Raw genomic sequence first — 21538 nt, 5'->3', positions numbered from 1 at the left:
TCACATTTCATATAATTTCATTTATTATCATGAACATAATAAAATGACTATCAAACGTAATTGTTTATTTAGATCTTCAGTAAAATGCACCTTAATGATCCTGATAAAACTGCATGCCCTGCTGTTTCACGTTGACGGTTTTAATTTTATTTTCGAGTGATTCCATAATTACCATCAAGAATTCCATTATGGCTAAATAGTACACTCATATCTCTGTACATACATACCATTCTATGTGGCAAAACGATAAATTAATCTGATTTTAAATATTTTGAATAGTTTTCTGCTTGTAAATAATGGTCCAACTAGAATTACATTCGTTTTGAACTGCGTTCCGCTGTTTTGAAATCATTTTTTTTTTTCAGATTCTATCATAATTATCATTTTGGTGTATTTGATGTATATTTTGACAGTTCGTCATTACCTGGATTTATATAATGTATATACAATTACCTCTAAGGTCCATTAATCAGCTTTTCTACAGGCATGTATCAGCTATCGAATATAATCTCTCTGTAGTTTTATATCTATGAGAAAAGTGCAAGTATTAAAAATTTCTTGAAATTGTACGTGCACGACAGTATGTATTGAACTGTAATTATAAAAATTCTAATTACGGTATCGTACCCTAAATGTAAATCACTAATTTACGTCCGATTTCGTAAGTTATTTCGGCATTGTTCGGCCATTACTCATACGGGCCGAATTCGCATACGTAGTGTACGTACTTGAACGGAAATCGCCGAAGAAGCTGTATGTAAACGTTATAGACAACAATACTGGACAAATTAATCTAGGTGTTTCTGTACATGGTTGCTTTAATAACAATACTGGGCTGATACAGCAGGCTTCATCTATGTGTTTATGTACATGGTTGCTTTTATATGGCTCAAGTCGATTCACCAGAACAATCATTGATGTACCTTACTTCACTTGTAATTTATCTCTCTCTGTTGTAGTTTCTTCGCATTCCGGTGAAGCCATTGATTGTGATCCACCATGGGAAAAGCTGCATCGAACATGCGTACAATTTGTGAAAACAAAGCCATTTCCCACCTGGCTAGAGGCCCGCAATGCATGTATAAGTATGAACTCTGACCTCTTGAGTATCAACGATAGAGAAGAAAACGTGAGTCTTACTTATATGAATATTAATTGTAAATGCTATGTTAAAGTGGAATTATGCGCATTTTTCAAGTAAAAATCGAGCTGAAATAGACGTGTGTGTAAAAAGGGTGGAGGAAATTATAGTTTTTAACCCAATATACTAAACTTTTCCTGTTACCAGTAAAAAATATTATATTTCCAAATATGACTTTTCTTAATATTTTAACTGGGGCAGTCTTTTTAAGAAGGTTAAAACTGCAAAAAGGAGTTGCTTCCCTTCAACTTCAGAAATCTCCACCTATAGGTAAGGGAGATCACTGCGTAGAAGATTGAAGAAAAGAACTATTATTTTATTAGTCCGATTTCTTTATTTCTAAAACATCAACCTCAAATACTGTCGTTAATTTAACACATTTAAATGCACATCAGCCGAAAATTGCTTTGATAAAACATTCACCAAAAACACACTATGTGCAGTAAGATGTGCATAATGCCACTTTAACATTAATTGTTTTTAATATGTTTTGGACCACGAAACTGCTAAATGTAATGGAAGTGTGTTTTGGGCTGCGAGACTGCTAATTGTAATGGAAGTAAATGCCCCATTTATTGTAATGGATGTATGTTTTAGGCCACTAGACTGCTAATTGTAATGGAAGTATGTTTTGGGCAAAGTTTTCAAACTGCTTATAGAAAGTATGTTCATTCCTTAAGTTTCTTTGACAAGCTTTGTCAAACTTCTCACGGTATATGAATATCCATTCCATTCGTCATGCTTCACCAAACACAACCGCAGTAGCAATACAAGAAAAATACTTGACGGAAATAAGTCTGCATAGATTAAAAGAAGTCCGTCTAAAACTTTAATGTATAATACCAGTGAATTAGTTTTGCCCAGAAATAAAAATTTCGCCACAAATAAAAAAAGAGTTACTGGTTCAACAGCCACATACTAGTATATCGAGGATTCAACGCAATAAGGGCGTATCTACATATAATAATCATATGTAGATACGCCCCTATTGCGTTGAACCCTCGATATGCATTATTTTGACACTTTCGTTAAGATATAAAAACAAATTGATAGTTAATTAAAATCTTTTACTGTTTTCCGCAGACGAAAATTATCCCTCTGCTGAAACGGCATGTGAAGAGCATGGACACACTGAAGTGGTGGATTGGTTTACGGCAAGTTGGAAGTTCCTGGAAATGGGTTGATAACGATGAGGGCTACGCTAAAATACCGTGAGTCACATTTTCATCTGGCTATGTATATACCTATCCGGTATCTTTTTAGCTAACCTGAGTACTTTATGGATATTCTTCCAAAGAATTAAAATTCTTCCAAAGAATTAAATTCCATACAGAACTCTGGTTGCCATAGCATTCGAAAGTAAATCAATAAAAAATCTTCTTGTCCAAAACCGCAAGGTGTAGAGCCTTGGTATTTGGCATGTTATATCATCTAATGGTCCTCTATAAAGGCTGTTCAAATTATTCACCTGGGGTGAAAAGAAGCCCTGCCCCGGGGGTTCCAAGTTTTACATAGACTTGTATAGGATTTTTTTTTTAAATCTTCTTGTCTGAAACCACAAGACCTAGGCCTTTGATATGTGGTATGTAGTATTGCCTTGTGGTCCGCTATCAAGATTGTTCAAATTATTACCCTGGGGTGAAAAGAGGCCCCGCTCCGGGGGTCTCAAGTTTTACATAGACTTATATAGGAAAAAACTTTAAAAATCTTCTTGTCAGAAACTGCAAGACCTAGGCTTTCGATATTTAGTATGTTGTATTGCCTAGTGGTCCGCTACCAAGATTATTCAAATTATGCCCCTGAGCTGAAAAGAGGCCCCACCCAGGGGGTCCCAAATTTACATAGACTTATATAGGAAAAAAAACTTTAAAAATCTTCTTGCATCTCAGTCATTGTATGCCAGACTTTTATCAAACCTTGATATAATTATCATCGGTATCAAGTGTAGTTGTGCATGTTTGAAGCACGTTCCATTTGAATGAATTTTCACGAAGTTATGGCCCTTTATTTCTTTCAAATATGAATAGAGTTACATTGGAAAAATCTTCAATATTTTTCTAACATATTTCATATGCTGTATAAGTATAACTAATTGATGACCCTTAGTGATTACATGGTCCCTTGACCATGACCTTGACCTACTGACCTACTTTCTTCTTTTTTAAGATATTGCCTTAAAATTTGGACCAATTGTACAGTTTTGAACACATATCTCAAAAAATGACTTCCAGTGACTTTGATTTTGACCTACTGACCTACTTTCTTCTTTTTAAGGTACAGCAATGAAATATGGAGATCTTATACAGTTTTGCACAACATTTTTTGTGCATATTTGTACATTTTTCCCTGCACAATGTACAAACGCAATGTATCATATTTTATATACCCCTGTTCCTCTGACAATAAGCTGCTGTCTGGGGGTATTCATCACCACTAGTGATAGGTCTTGTTTCACATGCATTAATTGGGTATTCTGAATACTTTTTCAGCCAGTGGGGACCAAAAGCAGGGGGTATTGTAAACCCTTACGACAACTCATTACATGTGGATCGGTGTGTGTACCTTGACTTCCAAGGGTATCTTATAGATGTGGAGTGCACTGCTGAACAAAAACCTTACATTTGTGAACAATTCAAAAGTATGAATAAATTTACGGGTTTCTGCATTTTAAACAACAATAGTCGAACTACAAGAAATAATAATGAGTTTGTTGATAACTGCAAGTTATTTTTATGCCTGACATAAACAATTTATGCTATTTTGAAGACCAGGTATTGACTCCGATTTTGGTAAATGTTCGCGCAAAAGATGACTCGTAGACTTTGAATTCTTTCTAGTACTATGAATCCATACGTTGAATTAACTTTTAAGTTAACAGTGTTTTTTCCGGCTTGACACTCAATTTCAGTATCACTAAATAGTTACATGTACATAAGTTGTATTGTATATGAGAAAATGTAATGTAATTGCCATTTACGCATGGATTGCCGCAAAATTTGACACAATACCTGGCAGGTCTCAATTTGAAAATATTACTTGAATTATTGCCATTACTGTTTTGTGGAACTTTTATAAAAAGTGATGCAGTTATGTTGTATTTTTGTTGATTACAGTAACCACCGATTCCACGACATCACAGTCGACAACAACATCAACAACAACAACAATGACGACGACAACGACATCAAAAACTACAGCGACATCATATCCAGTACCTACTCCACGGCCAGGTACCCCGAGCACACGACTTTCTGTTACACAATCTACGGCAAAGCCTGCAGAAAAATCTACAGACAAACCGACTCAGAAAACAACAAAACAACAGAATACAAGCTTCCCAACCGACAAATCAACTACAACAACAACTGTAATACCAGTAACAGGAAATTCAACGGATGAAACGACAGGAAAACCAACGGACATGCCAACTACTAGACTCTCAACCAGCAACTCAACAGAAACAACAACAGAGAAACTAAAAACCGGACGTCCTATAGACAAGTCGACAAGAAAACCAACAGACAAGCCAATAACTGGTAAACCAACTGGGAAGCCATCGACCGGTCGACCGACTGACGCACGAGAAACTACAACGAAGAAACCAAAGGAAGAAAAGGACGAGTTCTTGGTTAGTGAAAATAATATCATTACGTTACGTTAACTAATGACGTTAACGTCTTCGTAAATCAGATGTATGAAAAATAAGTTTTGTTAATTTTCTGTCTTCATAATTGTTTTTATGTTCACAACTACTACTGAGGTCACATATTGCCTTTCCATATTTAATGAGGTTGGATTTTCAAAGGTATTCCTCCCGACATAATTTTTAGTTTCTTACGCGAAAAGTCAGGTGTAATAACATTTTATACAAAAAATCTTTAATTAGTGTTTCTTATTCAGTTAAATGAATTAATTGCAAGTATGAATTACTTATTTGTGAATATTTTCTAGGGCTGCTTTGCTGTCAATCATGAAAGCACGTGTCCTCCAGTGGAAGCATTCGGAATATCTTGGCCTCGCGGGGCACCTGGTAAACCGGTCAAAGTTCCTTGTGACAAAGGTAAGGAATGTATTCATATTCAATGATGTTGAAAACAAGCGATATCGTATCTGTATTTCAAATTATTATATCGGTTTGACTTATTGCAGTTGTTCACACACAAAACAAGGTAATCTAAACAGGTTTGAAAATAATGTACAAATTTGCAACGTTCTGAAAAATATTTTATTAACATACAGTAATTTGTTGCCCAAATAGACCTGTATGAAAAGACATTGAATATTTTTTACTTTTTAATCTTATTTTCAGATCTTGATCTAAGTTTCCAAATTGTAAAAAAAGTAAATGCCAAATATATTTATTAGGTCATGCAAAGTGGCATTGTGACAAGAATCCAACATGTTGGAGAGATGAACCAGATGTTAGCCAGTGTACATCAGAAAGTATACAAGAACTCACACACCAGGTGATATATATGTAATACAAATGGATCGTTGTTAAATTTTTACATTGAGTTTTATACAAAAAACAGATGTAAATGTTTAAAATAAGTGTTACATTTGTTGTAGAAAGAAATTTAGTATGTAAATTATTTACGGACCTGTCTCGTATCATTATACGATGATGTTAATAACCGCTACAACATGTTAATAACCGCTACAACATGTTAATATCCACGTATAAACTGTCATAATGGTGAAGAAAGTGTTTATGACAGCAAGCAAAATATTTAGCCATCTAACTTTTTCAACAAACCTGTTAGGAGGTTACTAACCTTTTCCCACAATGGTAGAGATTAGAAGAGATAATTGCAGATAAATTACATATTGAATAATTGTTACTGATTTATAAACACAACATAAAGACTAGATAGGACACATATCAAAGTGCTTTTAGTAACTGTTACATTTAAGACGAGCATACACAGTGCGCACATTGGACAGTTGTTACTAATTTAGACACAGTCTAAAGACTGGATATAGAACATGTCACATCAAAGTTTAGCTATAATGTTAGAACTGTAGTCGAGGAGGTCAGATTAACAGATCAAAGGATTTAATGCTCTATCTTGTATGAAATTTACTCTTCTAATTCGCTGTCCTTTTAATATAATGTAACACATCTGTCTTTGTGTTTGTAGATTAAAGAATCGAGTAAGGGATACTATATACATTAATAAATTTATTGTTTTAAAACTCGCATGAGATACTATTTACATTGATATATTTATTAAAAATCCTCACCTTGTACATATAGAAAACAGTAATTGTGATATCAATTCGAACATTATCTTACTTTTTTCACAGATGGAAGATTTCCTATCAGACACCAGATAAATCCTCACATTTCACGCAGTAAAGTGTACATATAGAAAACATTAATTATGATATCGAATCTATCAATATTTTGTTGTTGTTTTTTTTTCATAGATGGAGGTTTTCCTATCAGACACCAGTAATTCTGAAAAAGCGGTAGAATTTACCGAGAATCTAGCTGCTTCTGTCCAGTCAGAGACTGTGATGTCCGAACAAGATATATTCCAGTCAACGAAACTGATGAACGCCGCATCAAATGCCAAGCCAAAGAATTCTAGTGAAGCAAAGAACATTATCAAGGTAGGTGACAAGGTCCCTCTAGAAATATTTGACAATTATCGCGAAATTGTATGCTAGTATGTAAACGAATTACTGGGTTTTAGTTTTAATTTGAAGTTCTCTCAATGCCTCGTCATTTTACGAGTATATAATAGACGCCATATTTTGTGGGAAAATACACAGCCGATCTTTCTTGATACAGTGTGTGGAGTAATGAATATTCTCATCCAATGTAGATTCCTGTTGCTACTACAATATATTTACTACCTGTAACTGATATTTTCTGGTAACTTGTTTCAACTTGTAATATTTTGTAACAAGAATGTTGCCAAGTGTGGAAGTCTCCTCGTCGGAAAAGATCAGAAGAATACATGGTCAAGTATGAACAAAGAAAGTCAGCGAACAGTCGCCTCTTCTCTGCTAACGTCAATGGAATCTGTCACCAACGTAATGCTACAAAGCTTTGAAGAACCAACAGTGGAGAAAATCGTAGAGGAAAATATGGGTATAATATTATACATACAGTCAATATGCATATATATCAAATAATAATTTAATGATTTCATTAAAGCAGAATTGTACGTCCAAATTTCATATATATGATATTTCCTTTGCACTACAGTTGATCGTCTCCATACAAAGCAATTCATATTAAACATAGTAAATATAACTGTAAATTGTTGATTTTAATCGGGAGCATATGGTTTCAAAATACTTTCCAGCGATCGAGTTACAAGTGATCGATGTAAACAAAGATGGACCCGACGGCGATGACGCCATGTTTCAAGATGAGACTAATAGTTTTGCAATACCACAAGAAAACCTAAAACGCTTCAGCACAGGTATTTCAAGAAATAGATCACTTTTTTAGCTCACCTGTCACAAGGTGAGCTATTGTGACCGCTTGATGTCCGTCGTCCGTCGTCAGTCGTCCGTCAACAATTTCTAAAAAAGTCTTCTTCTTGAAAACCACTGGGCAGAATTACACCAAACTTCACAGGAATGATCTTTGGGTGGCCCCCTTTCAAAATTATTCAAAGAATTAAATTCCATGCAGAACTCTGGTTGCCATGGCAACCGAAAGGAAAAACTTTAAAAATCTTCTTGTCAAAAACCACAGGGCCTAGGGCTTTGATATCTGGTGTGTAGCATCATCTAGTGGTCTTCTACCAAAATGGTTCAAATTATACCCCCAGGGTCAAATATGGCCCCGCCCCCGGGGTCACATGGTTTATATAGACTTATATAGAGAAAACTTTGAAAATCTTCATGTACAAAACCACATGGCCTAGGGCTTTGATATTTGGTATGTAGCATCATCTAGTGGTCCTCTACCAAGATTGTTCAAATTATCCCTCTAGGGTCAAATATGGCCGCGCCCCGGGGGTCACATGGTTTATATAGACTTGTATAGGGACAATTTTGAAAATCTTGTACAAAACCACATGGCCTAGGGCTTTGATATTTGGTATGTAACATCATCTAGTGGTCCTCTACCAAGATTGTTCAAATTATCCCCCTAGGGTCAAATATGGGCCCGCCTCGGGCGTCCCAAGTTTTACATAGACTTATATAGGAAAAAAAGTTAAAAAATCTTCTTGTCTGAAACCACAAGACCTTTGATATTTGGTTTGTAGCATTGTCTTATGGTCCTTAACCAAAATTGTTCAAATTATTCCCCTTGGGTGAAAAGAGGCCCTGGCCTGGGGGTCCCAAGTTTTATATAGACTTATATAGGAGCAAGCTTTAAAATCTTCTTGTCTGAAACCAAACGACCTAGGCTTTTGATATTTGGTATGATGCATTGTCTAATAGTCCTCTACCAAAATTGTTCAAAGTATGCCCCTGGGGTTAAAAGAGGCCCCGCCCTGGGGTCACTTATTTATTATGTGAGTTATATAGGAAAAATACTTAAAAATCATCTGATCCTATTTCCAAGACTGTTTAATTATAATTACCTGATGACCCCAAGTAATATGGTGTCACTTGACTGTGACCTTGACCTACTGACCTACTTCCTTGTTTTTTTTAAGATACAGCCTTGAAATTTTGATGACATACACAGTTTTGCACACAAATCGTAAAACTGAATTTCATTGACCATGAATGTGACCTACTGACTTTCTTAATATTTTATCAACATTTTGACATTTGAAACATGTAGCTCATATTACTCAGGTGAGCGGTCCAGGGTCATCATGACCCTCTTGTTTAAATATGCGATTTATTAAAAAAATAATCTTGTTTTGAAGGGGCCATAGTACTTATAAATAATAGCCGGAGTTTTTTTTATCTGATTTAAGATTTGCTTATTCGACTTTCTATTCTGTTAGTAAAAATATATTAAATTTGCCTCGCATCCAGAAATAAAAACGCATTTGGTAAGATATGTGCAGCGTTGGCACTATTTTAAAACGTTTGTTGCCTTCAAGGCTGGATTAGTGCATATTTAAGGATGATTTCGTTTGTAAATATAATTGTTACAAGCATGCACTTAAGAGGGTAAGTAGATAGTATATTTCATCAAAGGAATTGTAAGGCTTTCAAACAAGGAAATTCTAAAGGAAACAATGACAGAAACAAGTGACAATGTAGACTCTGTTATTTGAATGAGCAATTCACACGGAAACTGCCCATCGAAGTGTCTTAACAAACAATTAGTCTGGTATCAAACGTTACTAAGAGCATTAATTGTTTTAACATACATATATATCGTTTTCAAGGAAAACTTATGCAGTAATTAATTCTTTAGTATGTCCGCTTATTTAATGATTGATGTTCCGCTTATAGTTTTAATGATTCACCATACATATACAAAAGGAAAGAAAAACGAGCAAAATTTTCAAAATGCCGATCGTATGATTTTCTTTCGGAAAAAAGTCCTAAACACTTTAAAGATTAATGCAGATGCATTCAAACTAAAAGGATATTTTGTATAATTATTCAACTAGGCCAATAAGTTAACAGAAGCGTTAATTGACATATTACAGCAGTCGTTGTATGTACTTATGTTTTAATGCGGTTTAAAACTCAATGAACTTTTAAATTAATATTTGCACTGATAACCATTACCATCAATATCTCAAATCAAAATATATTATAAACTCTTTCATTTCACTGGTAATAAAAATTCTGTTTTAGGGTACTTCCCCAGATGTTAATTATGATTTACATCCTCTGCAAAAATAATAAATTATATAAAGTTCGTGAACTTCTTTTTATGTACACTTCTTTAAAATCAGTATGTATGAGCAGTAGTAAAGATAAAGAATAATAGAATTCAACATTAGTTATTAGATAAGAACTACGTGCATTACATAATCAATCTTTATTTTATCTTAATGTATAGCTATATAGTACTTAAATGCCTGCAAAATAACTGCAAGGACGATATTGCACTGCTTGATTTACATCACAGATTATATTCAAGACATTTAGAAATAAAGATTGAGCAACGTATATGTCGGTGTAAATGCACTGTACGTTTGTTCATTATAACATGTTTCTAAAACTTCTTTAGATCAATCAAGAGAGGTAAACGAAATGTATGTATTTATTGCAGGCTAAGTAAATAGAAATGATTAAAATTCTCTGCACTGCAAGACTATCGGCAACAAAAAAAAACTATTAGGAGATGCCTTGGAATCATAGAATTGCAGACGTGGTTAAATTGGGTCTGTTTTTGTCAGGCAATGTGAAATGCAACACGTAACGCCCCATCCCCCGCCCCATCCCGTTATCCAGAGACATTCATAAGTGGAATTCTATTTAACCGAATTTCTATTAGACAGATCTATTAAATAGGCTTTGTAGCCTCCACAGCTTTTATCATATGCCACTAAACTCAACACTAACTTCTAAAGAATAGTACATACATGTAAAAATATTATTTACATTGTTTTGAAGGTGGCTTGGCAAGGCTAGTTTTTATTAACTACAACACCGTTGGAGAACTGCTGGTTCCGGAAGATGGTGAAGCAAACGACAGTTTCGAACGCAAAATGATCAGTCAGGTGATCAGCGCTTCTCTAAATGAGAAACCAATAGAAGAGCCGCTTATCAAACCTGTGGTTTTCACAATGAAGACCGAAGATGTAAGTGAAATACTGAATAAAGTATTGAAACAGTCTTCCGTTGTTGACAAAAAAAGGAATGCGAGCTGGGCGATAAAACGCCCTAAAGCCGTCACTGATGGACTGAATTTTTAGCATCTGACTCTCTTGCGAAATTTGATACCGCTTCAAACCTTCTACAAAATGATAATTTAGGCAACTGTAAGAGTTCAAACAGACCGTGTGTGACCAAAGTGAATTGGGAAAGAATCTGAACAGAATGCAAGGAATACAGCATAATTTGCTACAGTTGTCACCATAAACAAGCTTGTTTGTAAGCTCATGAATCATAAAGGCTTTTGTTTCTATGTGAACATTTCTAACTACTGTTTCATATTTTAGCAAATCTGATTGGAGACAATCAAACTGTCTTGTTGGTAGTGTGTTTCTTTGATTCTATAAAATTTGTCCTTTTTTCAGAGAGCGAAAAATCAGGAATGGAAACAGTTGTGCTCATTTTGGAATTTTAGTCTAGGGTAAGTTACAATGTATTGCACAGTCTATCGATCTATTCTTGAACAATTTCATAAATTTTTCATGTTAGTTTGGATATATTTACACATCAAAATGGACAAAGATTTTTATTGTTTTTTCAGCTACACCGGAGCATGGTCCCAGAAAGGTTGTTCGTTGAAAAAATACAATGAATCACACACTACATGTCAGTGTAACCATCTCACAAACTTTGCAATTCTTATGGACATTCATAGCACAAAGGTATGTAAATTTTAGGTTTTAGGTAGTTGACCTGTAATGATTATCGTATTCGGCAAATTCTGAGCTATTACATAACATCCGTATTTCGGCGTCCTTCGGTCATAACAGAAAATCATTTTACATACCAACCGGAAAATGTCGAAATCGCTAACGGGGAATACGTAAATGAACGGAAATTGCCGAGTGATATGACGTGTCAATGATAACCTTAATTATCTCTTTCCAAATAGATTAAGCTACTTTAGTACGTTTTAAAATAATTCGATATTTTCCAGATGTTGTAATAATAATCATAGCACATCTGCAAGTAGGAGATGAACATTTCAAAATGGTACTTTGCAAAAAATGTATCTTCAGCCTCATTCATATTTTGAAAAACAAGGACAGTAACTCCACAACACTCGTTTATTTTTTCAGTTGATGCCGATTCACGCAACTACCCTGTCCTACATTACATACGTCGGTATTATAATCTCCATCATCTGTCTTTTTCTGTCCTGGATCACATTTATATGTCTCAGGTATGTCATTTTCATAGTTTGTATTTTACTTCTTAAACTAACACTATTAAAACATATTCCAGAGCGGAGGAATGAAAACTCCTTTAGACTAATTTGTATCTTGAAACGAACTTGCGTTAAACCACTAGGCTGAATGAATAAACATGTTCTGCTGTTAGACGTTTTGGCAATATGTGAATAATTTTAATAAACCGTTAATTTTTATGCCCCCACTTTGGAGGGGGGTGGGGGCGGGAGTGGGGAGCATATAGATTTGCCCTTGTCCGTCCGTCCTTCCGAGAATGTTGTGTCGCGCCAAAAGTATTTGACGTAGAGTCACAAAACTTTACAGGAATGTTGGTCAGCATGTGTAGTTGTGCACCTGGGGTTTCACGTCCGGATTCATTCAGTCGTGTAGGAGTTATGGCCCCTGACTTTGTAAAAATTGGTCATTTTAGTGTTGTGTCGCACCTAGCTCCAAAAGTATTTGACGTAGAGTCACAAAACTTTACAGGAATGTTGGTCAGCATGTGTAGTTGTGCACCTGGGGTTTCAGGTCCGGATTCATTCAGTCGTGTAGGAGTTATGGCCCCTGACTTAGTAAAAAATTGGTCATTTTAATGTTGTGTCGCGCGTAGCTCCAGAAGTATTTGACCTAGAGTCACCAAAGTTTACAGGAATGTTGATTAGCATGTGCAGTTGTGCACCTGGGGTTTCGCGTCCGGATTCACTCAGTCGTGTAGGAGTTATGGCCCCTGACTTAGTTAAATATTGGCCATTTTAATGTTGTGTCGCGCGTAGCTCCAAAAGTATTTGACATAGAGTCACCAAAGTTGATCTGTGTCCTTTGTCATGTAGTGGGGGCATCTGTGTCCCATGGACACACTTCTAGTTTTTGTTAGTTGTTATATTCAAATACAAAAAAGTATGTTGTCATTAAGATATTGTTTAAATAAATGGGACAGCTTCTGGTCTGTCAAAGACTATGATTTTTGTCAGACTTAATAATAAGTTTTTAGATAGTACCTTTGGAACAAATAAACTATGAACAAAGTCAACGTTAACTCCAACGTAGTTTTGAATAGAGGCGGTAACGCTAGAGCGGCCTGTTGTATGGCATCCTGGAAGGTTCATTTATAGCAGCGATATTTGTGAAGTTTCTCCGTCCTTGCATTGTGTTTAAGTTTGCTATTAAATATGCTAAAATTGATATTTTTATAAACAAAGCTTTCAACATGTATATGATAGGAAAAGTGAAAAGTAAGATGTGTTGTCATTGTGTCTGTTAAAGTGATACCTCGTACAGTGGTGAATCCTTTCATTAAAAATGTATGGTGTCAAATGTTGCATTGTCGTGTGTTATTGAATTTAGTGTTGAATCGTAGTTAAAATGTTTCAATTATGACTGCCACATTTTCCGTTATGAACATAAAATACATTAATTTCTTGTTAAATCTTATGTCTGATAATTACTTATTTTAACATTTGTCAAAGATTTGATTATTGCTGAATATACTGGAATGTTTTCTTGAATATATTGAACTTATTACCTCCCTTTATGGCTCTAACTGTAACAGTTTCATGTACAATATTAAAAGTAGTGCTTTTCTAACCATGTAATTACGCAAAACATCTATTTGGAAAACTGTTTCATCTGTTTTTAGGATAAAAATTTAAAGCATTATGGACCTTCAAAGTGTTTCCAAACAATATTTCTTGTATTTGATGCATGTTTTCATCTCCATGCTATTGTATTGTTAGATAACATTAGAAGTACCGTAGCACACATGTCCCCTGAAAAAATGATGTGTTTTAGTTCTTCAGTATCTGTGTTCTATTGACACAAACATTAACGTGCATTTCCAGTTTAAGATGTATGCGTGGCTCACGCGGTAGTCATGGAAACGGTGAAGCGAATGAGTATTACGGAACCAGTGGCAGTTACAGTGGGTCGGCCGCTGGCTCACGGTATAAACAATCTGAGGTGTCGGGCTATCAGTTCTCAAACTATCTTTACTATTTCATTTAGTCATATACAACCCATATATTTGTATGTAACCAGATTTATTAGCAATGCAATTACGCTCGCATTTCAAAATAATGTCTTTTTGTTTTATAAATCAGTCTGCACTGTTCGCTATTCTGTCAGTAAATTTTCAATGAACACCCCTTTGAATTAGGATTACAAATGAATATGTAGTTTCTAGCATTACTTTTAAGTTTCTATTGTGAGGCATAATTTAAACAAAACATCAAGTCCGTTTTTGGTTAGATGTTCGCATCATTTGCATGTTTTTGGTAGTTTTACCTAGATAGTTTTAGAATAAATTTCAAATATATATCAATTTTATTTTAGTACTTCCTTACCTTTACCTTCTAGTAAACAGAATAAATATTTTTGCAATATCGAATCACACTGACGGGTGACAGCCTTCTTTGAAAAAGAAATAAAAAAGAAATCAACTGTTTTATGTCTATTTATACTAGTGCATGCATTAGCAATTTAGCAGTACATATATAATATGCAAGTGTATATAACCTCAATTATGAAACCAGTGCCAGTGTAAACATATATGCTCCAGTCGAATTAACACTATTACTGCTTCAGACTTTGCAAAGCGCATGTTACATACGGAAAGTTATTCTTTCATTACGGTTATCAAACATATTGATGTACTTGTAATTTACATAAAATGACAGCGTCGTAGATAAAACTGAAATGCTTCATCATTCCGAATCATAATTGAAATATTTGTGGAGACTTTTTATTCATTTGCAGTGTGTTTATATTTCAGTTCTGCTCAAGGAGAGAGAAATTCCATACACAAGAATCTTGTGTTCTGTCTGTTTATAGCTGAAGTATTGTTTCTGGCGGGAATAGAAAGAACAGATAATAAGGTAGGGATTTTCCTTAAATGCAAAAAAAAATGTAAATTACAACTGTGAGCTATTCTCGAACATTAAAACACCTTAAAAATCTAAAAAAAAAAAAAGTAAAATATGTTTGCTTTTTTGACGCACTAAGTTTTTCATTTCAGTATTTAATTCTGATAATATGATTTGATATATTGAAAATTATGAACATCACTAGCCACAGAATGTTGTTTTGACACAGCTGATTTGTTTTCAATACTAATTTCTCTGTAAACATTCACTTCAAAACATTTTGGTCATCATTTAAGTGTCTTTTTACAAAATATTGTTATCGATAATGTCTATTCAAACATCCATGTACATAATTGGTGTTGTGTCGATTTTTCAGATTGCCTGTTCGATCATCGCAGGATTTCTGCATTACTTCTTTCTCTCGAGTTTTACATGGATGTTTGTTGAAGGCATCCACATACTGTTCATGCTTGTACAAGTCTTTGATGCAGCAAAATCCAGACTTAGATATTACTATATTATTGGATATGGTGAGCTATTTTTTTGGGGTTTTTTTGTTAGAGAACGTCTATTTCTGCCATGTAAAGCCAGTACCTCGAATACGATACTTGTAACCTTGCACTATAGAATAATATTTCGTTTTTGGACGAACGTTCACTGTCGTTTTATAAGTAGATATTATTCAAAATTATAAGAGATACACTAATTTACATTACTAAAGTACACATGTAAGTATAAATGTAGTTCTTATAAGACAAGTAAAATATAAATCATATTTTTTTATTTGAACTGACCATAGTTCCACACATTTACTGAAATAGTTCTGATTTTCAGGTGTTCCATTAATAACTGTTGGTGTTTCTGCTTTGATATATTATGACGGTTACGGAACAGAGAGATAGTAAGTTACATGTGATCTTTGTATATGTTCGGGTATTTTGGTTAAAGATATTCAACTTCTCTGTCTTAAGGGCCGATATATTTCAATTATAAAGTTTCCTGATAGTTATTAGTTATAATCTGGCAAATTTTCTTTTATTTACAAGAGAAACATTGTGTGTAATACGGGGTGACATTCAAATCAATATTTGCAATTTGTTGCGCCAATATACATTTGTAAAACTGATTGGTCGATTTTATATGATATTCCTAATGCTAATTATTTACTCAATCATTTTCAGCTGTTGGTTGACAACAGACAGGATGTTTATATGGAGTTTTGCCGGTCCTGTTGCATTCATTCTGTTGGTAAGGGTACTGAAGTCACGCCGCTATTTCAAATTTTAAAACTTGATATTTACTGGTAATTACCTAGACTTTGAATATGTCATTTTTGCATTTTAATTTTGCCTCATTTTATTTTCTGATTTTAAAATTCCTGAAAACAATGACATTGCTTTATTTTTCATAGACAGACGTTGCTTCATTTTTCAGGTCAATCTCATCGTTCTTATGTACGCAATGTCAGCTGTGTGCAAACATTCAGAATATGTGTTCACAAAGGAGAAGACTTCAGTTGGTAACATAAAGTAAGTAAACTATTCAAGAAATGGAATTACATTTTGAAAAAGTTCTATAAAATATTTGACAGACCACCGTGAAAACGATATGTGAACAAATTTACAATTCATCAACAGTATGCTTATCGGCATAACAAACAGTTTGTCGTACGCTTACTACTTTCAAAATGACATCTAAATTAAAGCAGTTATACTTTATTGCAAATTTATGCCAGTTGCTGAAAATAAAGTACAGTTACAACACTTCATAGTCGTACTTTTATACCGAGTTCACGTCCCTCTTTACTGTCATATCTGGCATTAATTAGAATACGAAATCTATGATTCATTTATTATTATTTTGTGCCATTTATTGCCATTACATTTTATTATGTACTTGTAATGATTTGAGCCGCACGATGAGAAAACCAACATATTGCATTTGCGACCAGCATGGATCCAGACCAGCCTGTGCATCCGCGCAGTTTGGTCAGGATCCATGATGTTCGCTAACGGTTTCTCTAATTGCAATAGGCTTTGAAAGCGAACAGCATCGATCCTGACCAGACTGCGCGGATGCGGGTCGCAAATGCACTATGTTGGTTTCCTCATGGTGTGGCTCATTTCCTTTTTTTTCAGCATAACTCTGAATATTTTAGTACAATGTTGTAAATTAGTATAATTGTAGATTTTTTAAACAACACTGGGAAATATACTGTTTTTCACTAGATAGAACGTTCCTTCTATAACGGAAGTGAATATTCAGTCAAAAGTTCTTATTCGATTGAAAAAAAGGGCAAAAAAGTTAACAGAGACGAATCCGATATTTATTTAGTAGTGGAACCGCAATGACACGGCGATTTCCTGTTACGTATTCAATACGGTATTGTCCTTAAGTCATTCGGCATTTTTCGAACGTAAGTATAGCTCAACCGTAAAGACCGGAGAATGCCGAAATCGCTTCCGAAAATACGTAATTTGCCGATTGCCCTTACGGGTTCACTACCTTAACCTGCTATATTTCTAAATTGGACTGTTCCATCATTCAATTTGGCAGTACCACTGATTATTCAAAGGGGTGTTCACAGAATTTTACTGACTGAACAGCGAACAGTGCCTGCACAGATTTGCAGGCTCCTCTTGGTCTGCACTGGCCGCAAAGGCAAAATCACTTGCTGCCAGCAGGCTAAAGGTTTAATACTATGATAGTTTCAATAATATAATTACCGAAGTGACCGACAACTTGTACTCAAGATAATAATATATATACTGATAGGTTGTTGGCCTTGCCAGCGTTTGCACAGCAAACGCAGCAGCGTATGAGGAAACACCAGTTGGTATTCTTATGAATCACCTTTTACAAAAACATGATTTAGAATAGTAGCCTTACGTCTGACTTTCAGTGAATCTGGATGCCAATGTCATGTTCCTGTTGCTATCTTCTTATAAAATTAATTATGCCAAACATATACATCTTAGTGTAGCGTAGATCAAAAATGTAAAGTCGTTCGATAAAAAAAACACCTGCATGCGGATCGTGAAAGACTTTATGAATTCTAGATAGCTTAGAGAAGTCTTTTTGCAAATATCAACATAAGCAATGCATGTTCTACCGCTTCAAGTAGTATTTTTTTTTTTAATTTATCATCATGAAATATTTATTATCTAGACTTTCGTAATTCAAGTCAGTCCATAATTTTAACCATGCATTATAGAATATATTTATAAAATAGTTTGTACTGATGTTGTAAATGTATATGAATGATGTTTACTGACTAAGTATATTTCCAGGGCATGGGTACAGGGGGCGCTGGCACTGGAAGTCCTACTTGGGCTCACATGGGTGTTCGGGTATTTCTACATCAGTGAAGAAGCGATTCCCATGGCGTACCTCTTTACAATATTCAACAGCCTTCAAGGCCTTTTCATCTTCGTGTTTCACTGTATTCTCAATAAAAAGGTAACCGCTTCATTGCTATTTTTATCAATCGTTTTTTTTTTTAAAGAATGACGTCAGATGAAATAGATATGCGTTCAACTTCTATTACGTTTCCAGCTGTGTCATCATAACCTCATCAGTCAGTTTGAATAGAAATGTTTTTATTAAAAATCAAAAGTGTCGTGTTAAAGATTTTTGACATACTTTATAGACGACCTGACGTTCCGTCCATTGGGCATTTAATAGGCCGTCATAGCTTAGATCTTTCATTTTTACATCATAGGGGGGTATGTAGATAATAATTCGGTTGAACGTTTGGAGTAATAATTCCACACCCAGGACTTGAGTAAGGGGCTTTGTGTACGGTTTGTCACCAAGCGAAAGCGAAATCTTTGTAATGTAAATGAGAATTTTGTAAAATGTATGGAATATCACTGTAGAGCTATTTCAAATTTACCACAGGTTCGGAAGGAGTATGGACGGTTCATTGATTATCCGAGGAGGCCTGTTTCAAGCGGGACTCATTCATCTAAAGGTTCACACCACAGTGGATCAGGGCCAAACACATCTTCCTATCACATGAATGGGACCAGAAAACACTCCGGCGGCTTTGTAAGTCTCGGCAAGGACAGACGTTCTTCTTCGAGATCAACTACATCCGCTTAAGTTTATTTGTGCAATATATGAGTTCCTATATTCTTTATATATAGACAATTTCACAGAAAGAGTTGCTTTTGCTTAGTACTGAAACGGACTATAAGCTTAGTGTACTGAAAATAGACTATAAGCTTAGTACTGAAAACAAACTATAAGCTGAATATTGAAAACAGACTATAAGCTTAGTACTGAAAACAGACTATAATCTTAGAACTAAACCCAGACTCTCATAAAGAAGTGAGTGTTGAAAATGCACGTTATGCTAGTATGTAGAGTTATTGATAATGTTCTCGAATTACTAAGGTACATGTAATCAAATTCGTGTGTGCGTAAAGACTTTGTCATGTGATATGTGTGCTGGACTTCGAAGCAGGCGATACTGTGTGGAATTTTTGTGTCAGTTTTGGCTTTTGATGTTGTTTGTGCCTTTGTTTTACATACAGTTTTCGTTTAAGGAAACTTAAGTCAAGACATAGTGATAATAGTGTGGTGACGAGAAACCAGATATTTGACAGTTAAGTTAGGGTGAAGTATGTCTGAGCATGTGATTCCGCATGACTAGTACCAATTTTTATCATAAAAAGTGTTATTTTCAAACGGCGATATAATTTGAAACTTGACTTTCAAAGAAATACGTTATTGGCTAAAATAAGGTCCGCATAACTATGAAGAAAGCCGCTATCTACATAATTTTGAAGGAGCACACTTCTAGTGTACATCATAATGTCATTTTAAACAGATGCGCAAAAATTAATGCTACATGATTCCTTTTATTAATCGCCGGTCAATAGTTTGTGCTATATGACCCGTCTATATTCAACGCTGTTGCCCGCGGCTAAAGGAAACAAACATTTGCAACACGGCCTGCTGTAAAACTCTAGCAAATGATTATTTTGAGCTTTCTGTTTTGTTGGTGCTATTCTGTTTGTATTATTATGTATTGTTTAGTGTTAAGATTGACTTGCCACATTGAAACTTTGTATAAATGTTTTTCTAATCCATGACGAATCGTGCCAAATACTATTTGATATGTTTGACTTTACATTATTCGTAAGGTGGATGTTTATTTAAAACGCTGTTAGAATATACTGTAAAATGGACCAGATAATGTCATTGCTTTATCATATTTCAGGGTCCACTTGTACGTTTAAATTGTAACCTTTTGTCTCCATTTTTTTTTAAATTTCAATGACTCGAATCTCACTTGCATGTACTTGTTCCATTTTAGTTTACATTTATTTACATAGTGTTCATAAAGACCAATCCGATAAAATATTCTATACATAAGTGTTGCTTAATCTTTGTCATTTCAGAAATTTAATCTTTACCCTGCTAATTTTTTTAAATGGACTAGGCCATCATTCAATTAGGGGAGTGCCATTTAGTATTCAAAGGGGTGTTCACTGAAAATTTACTGACTTAATAGCGAATAGTGCAGACCATGATCAGTCCGACCTTGAACTGCACTGGTCGCAAAGGCAGAATCACTTGCCGCCAGCAGGCTAAAGGTTAAAGGTGCTGATACGTTCTGAAGTCAAATACCTCCGATTATCTACAGCTAGTCAGGATAAATATTAGAGCTTTATGATTTGTTAAATACCTCATTCATTTTCGGCTTCATCCTGCATTTCGTCATCATCGTCTGTAATTTAGCCGCACCATGAGAAAACCAACACAGTGCATTTGCGACCAGCAATCAGGATCCATACTGTTCGCTAACGGTTTCTCTAATTGCAATAGGATTTGAAAGCGAACAGCATGGATCCTGACCAGACGCGCAGGCTGGTCCGGATCCATGCTTGTCGCAAATGCACTATGTTGGTTTTCTCATGGTGCGGCTCAATTCATTACAATTTGTAGCTTATCTGATGTTTACAACTTCATTAAAACATTCGTCTGACGTTCGGAATTCCTTTTGTATCATAAAGTTGGAACTGAAAATACAATCAAAAGTAGAAAACAAGACGTACTCGTAAATCATTCCTGTATACAACATTTTAAAATCAGTTTCTATTATCGGCGAAGAGTATAGCTTAACTGAATGAACAATCGCTTATATATAAGAAATGATATAACACGTTTAAGTTAATAATGTGTTTAAAGAAGTATTCATAACGCTTTAACTTGTCATAGGATTGTTTGCTTTAAATTCAATGTTTTTATGTAACCGAAAGTCACTAAATGTCAGTATCGCAGTCATTTTTTAAGAAAAACTATTTTGTAAAATAAATTTAGATTGCCTTTTTTGGTTTCTGTTTATATTTCTTCTGAACCAAATGAAGGAATAAGGAATTTGATCTGCTTTGTTACTTATACCGTTTTTGTAACAAAACCCCCTAGGACAATCAACGAATAACGACTGGAAAGTAGCCGACCTGGTCTTGGGATAGTAGCTGAACTTCTGGTCTTAAGACAGTTGCCGAATTTATGGTGAGGACAGTAGCGGATTGTCTGGTCTAAGGACAGTAGCCGATGTTTTGATCTTGTTGCCG

The 21538-nt window shown here is 34.8% G+C and overlaps 1 protein-coding gene across 8 annotated transcripts in view; it reads left to right on the top strand.

The window, feature by feature from the left end:
• LOC123524055 (adhesion G protein-coupled receptor L4-like) overlaps window positions 1–21287 on the top strand; it is a 130231-nt gene extending 108944 nt beyond the window's left edge. For 5 of the 8 annotated variants that reach the window (XM_045301940.2, XM_045301939.2, XM_045301938.2 and 2 more), the window contains 22 exons: window positions 960–1129; window positions 2225–2352; window positions 3631–3779; window positions 4255–4769; window positions 5093–5201; window positions 5507–5607; window positions 6572–6757; window positions 7058–7241; window positions 7459–7578; window positions 10643–10830; window positions 11269–11324; window positions 11445–11565; window positions 11983–12086; window positions 13932–14033; window positions 14861–14963; window positions 15328–15481; window positions 15786–15852; window positions 16133–16199; window positions 16386–16480; window positions 17727–17783; window positions 18242–18410; window positions 18852–21287. In XM_045301940.2, coding sequence (XP_045157875.2) covers window positions 960–1129; window positions 2225–2352; window positions 3631–3779; window positions 4255–4769; window positions 5093–5201; window positions 5507–5607; window positions 6572–6757; window positions 7058–7241; window positions 7459–7578; window positions 10643–10830; window positions 11269–11324; window positions 11445–11565; window positions 11983–12086; window positions 13932–14033; window positions 14861–14963; window positions 15328–15481; window positions 15786–15852; window positions 16133–16199; window positions 16386–16480; window positions 17727–17783; window positions 18242–18410; window positions 18852–19055 — 3149 coding nt within the window. In that variant the 3' untranslated portion in view covers window positions 19056–21287. The remainder of the gene's footprint in view (window positions 1–959; window positions 1130–2224; window positions 2353–3630; window positions 3780–4254; window positions 4770–5092; window positions 5202–5506; window positions 5608–6571; window positions 6758–7057; window positions 7242–7458; window positions 7579–10642; window positions 10831–11268; window positions 11325–11444; window positions 11566–11982; window positions 12087–13931; window positions 14034–14860; window positions 14964–15327; window positions 15482–15785; window positions 15853–16132; window positions 16200–16385; window positions 16481–17726; window positions 17784–18241; window positions 18411–18851) is intronic. The other 3 variants (XM_053539274.1, XM_053539275.1, XM_045301935.2) reach the window with 3 other exon arrangements.
• Window positions 21288–21538: the final 251 nt, after the last annotated feature.

Source organism: Mercenaria mercenaria, chromosome 3 (genome assembly GCF_021730395.1).
Source record: "Mercenaria mercenaria strain notata chromosome 3, MADL_Memer_1, whole genome shotgun sequence".
In the NCBI taxonomy this organism is placed as follows: Eukaryota; Metazoa; Mollusca; class Bivalvia; order Venerida; family Veneridae; genus Mercenaria; species Mercenaria mercenaria.
Note: the sequence above shows the minus strand (reverse complement) of the source record. Positions and strands in the feature narration are given on the sequence as shown.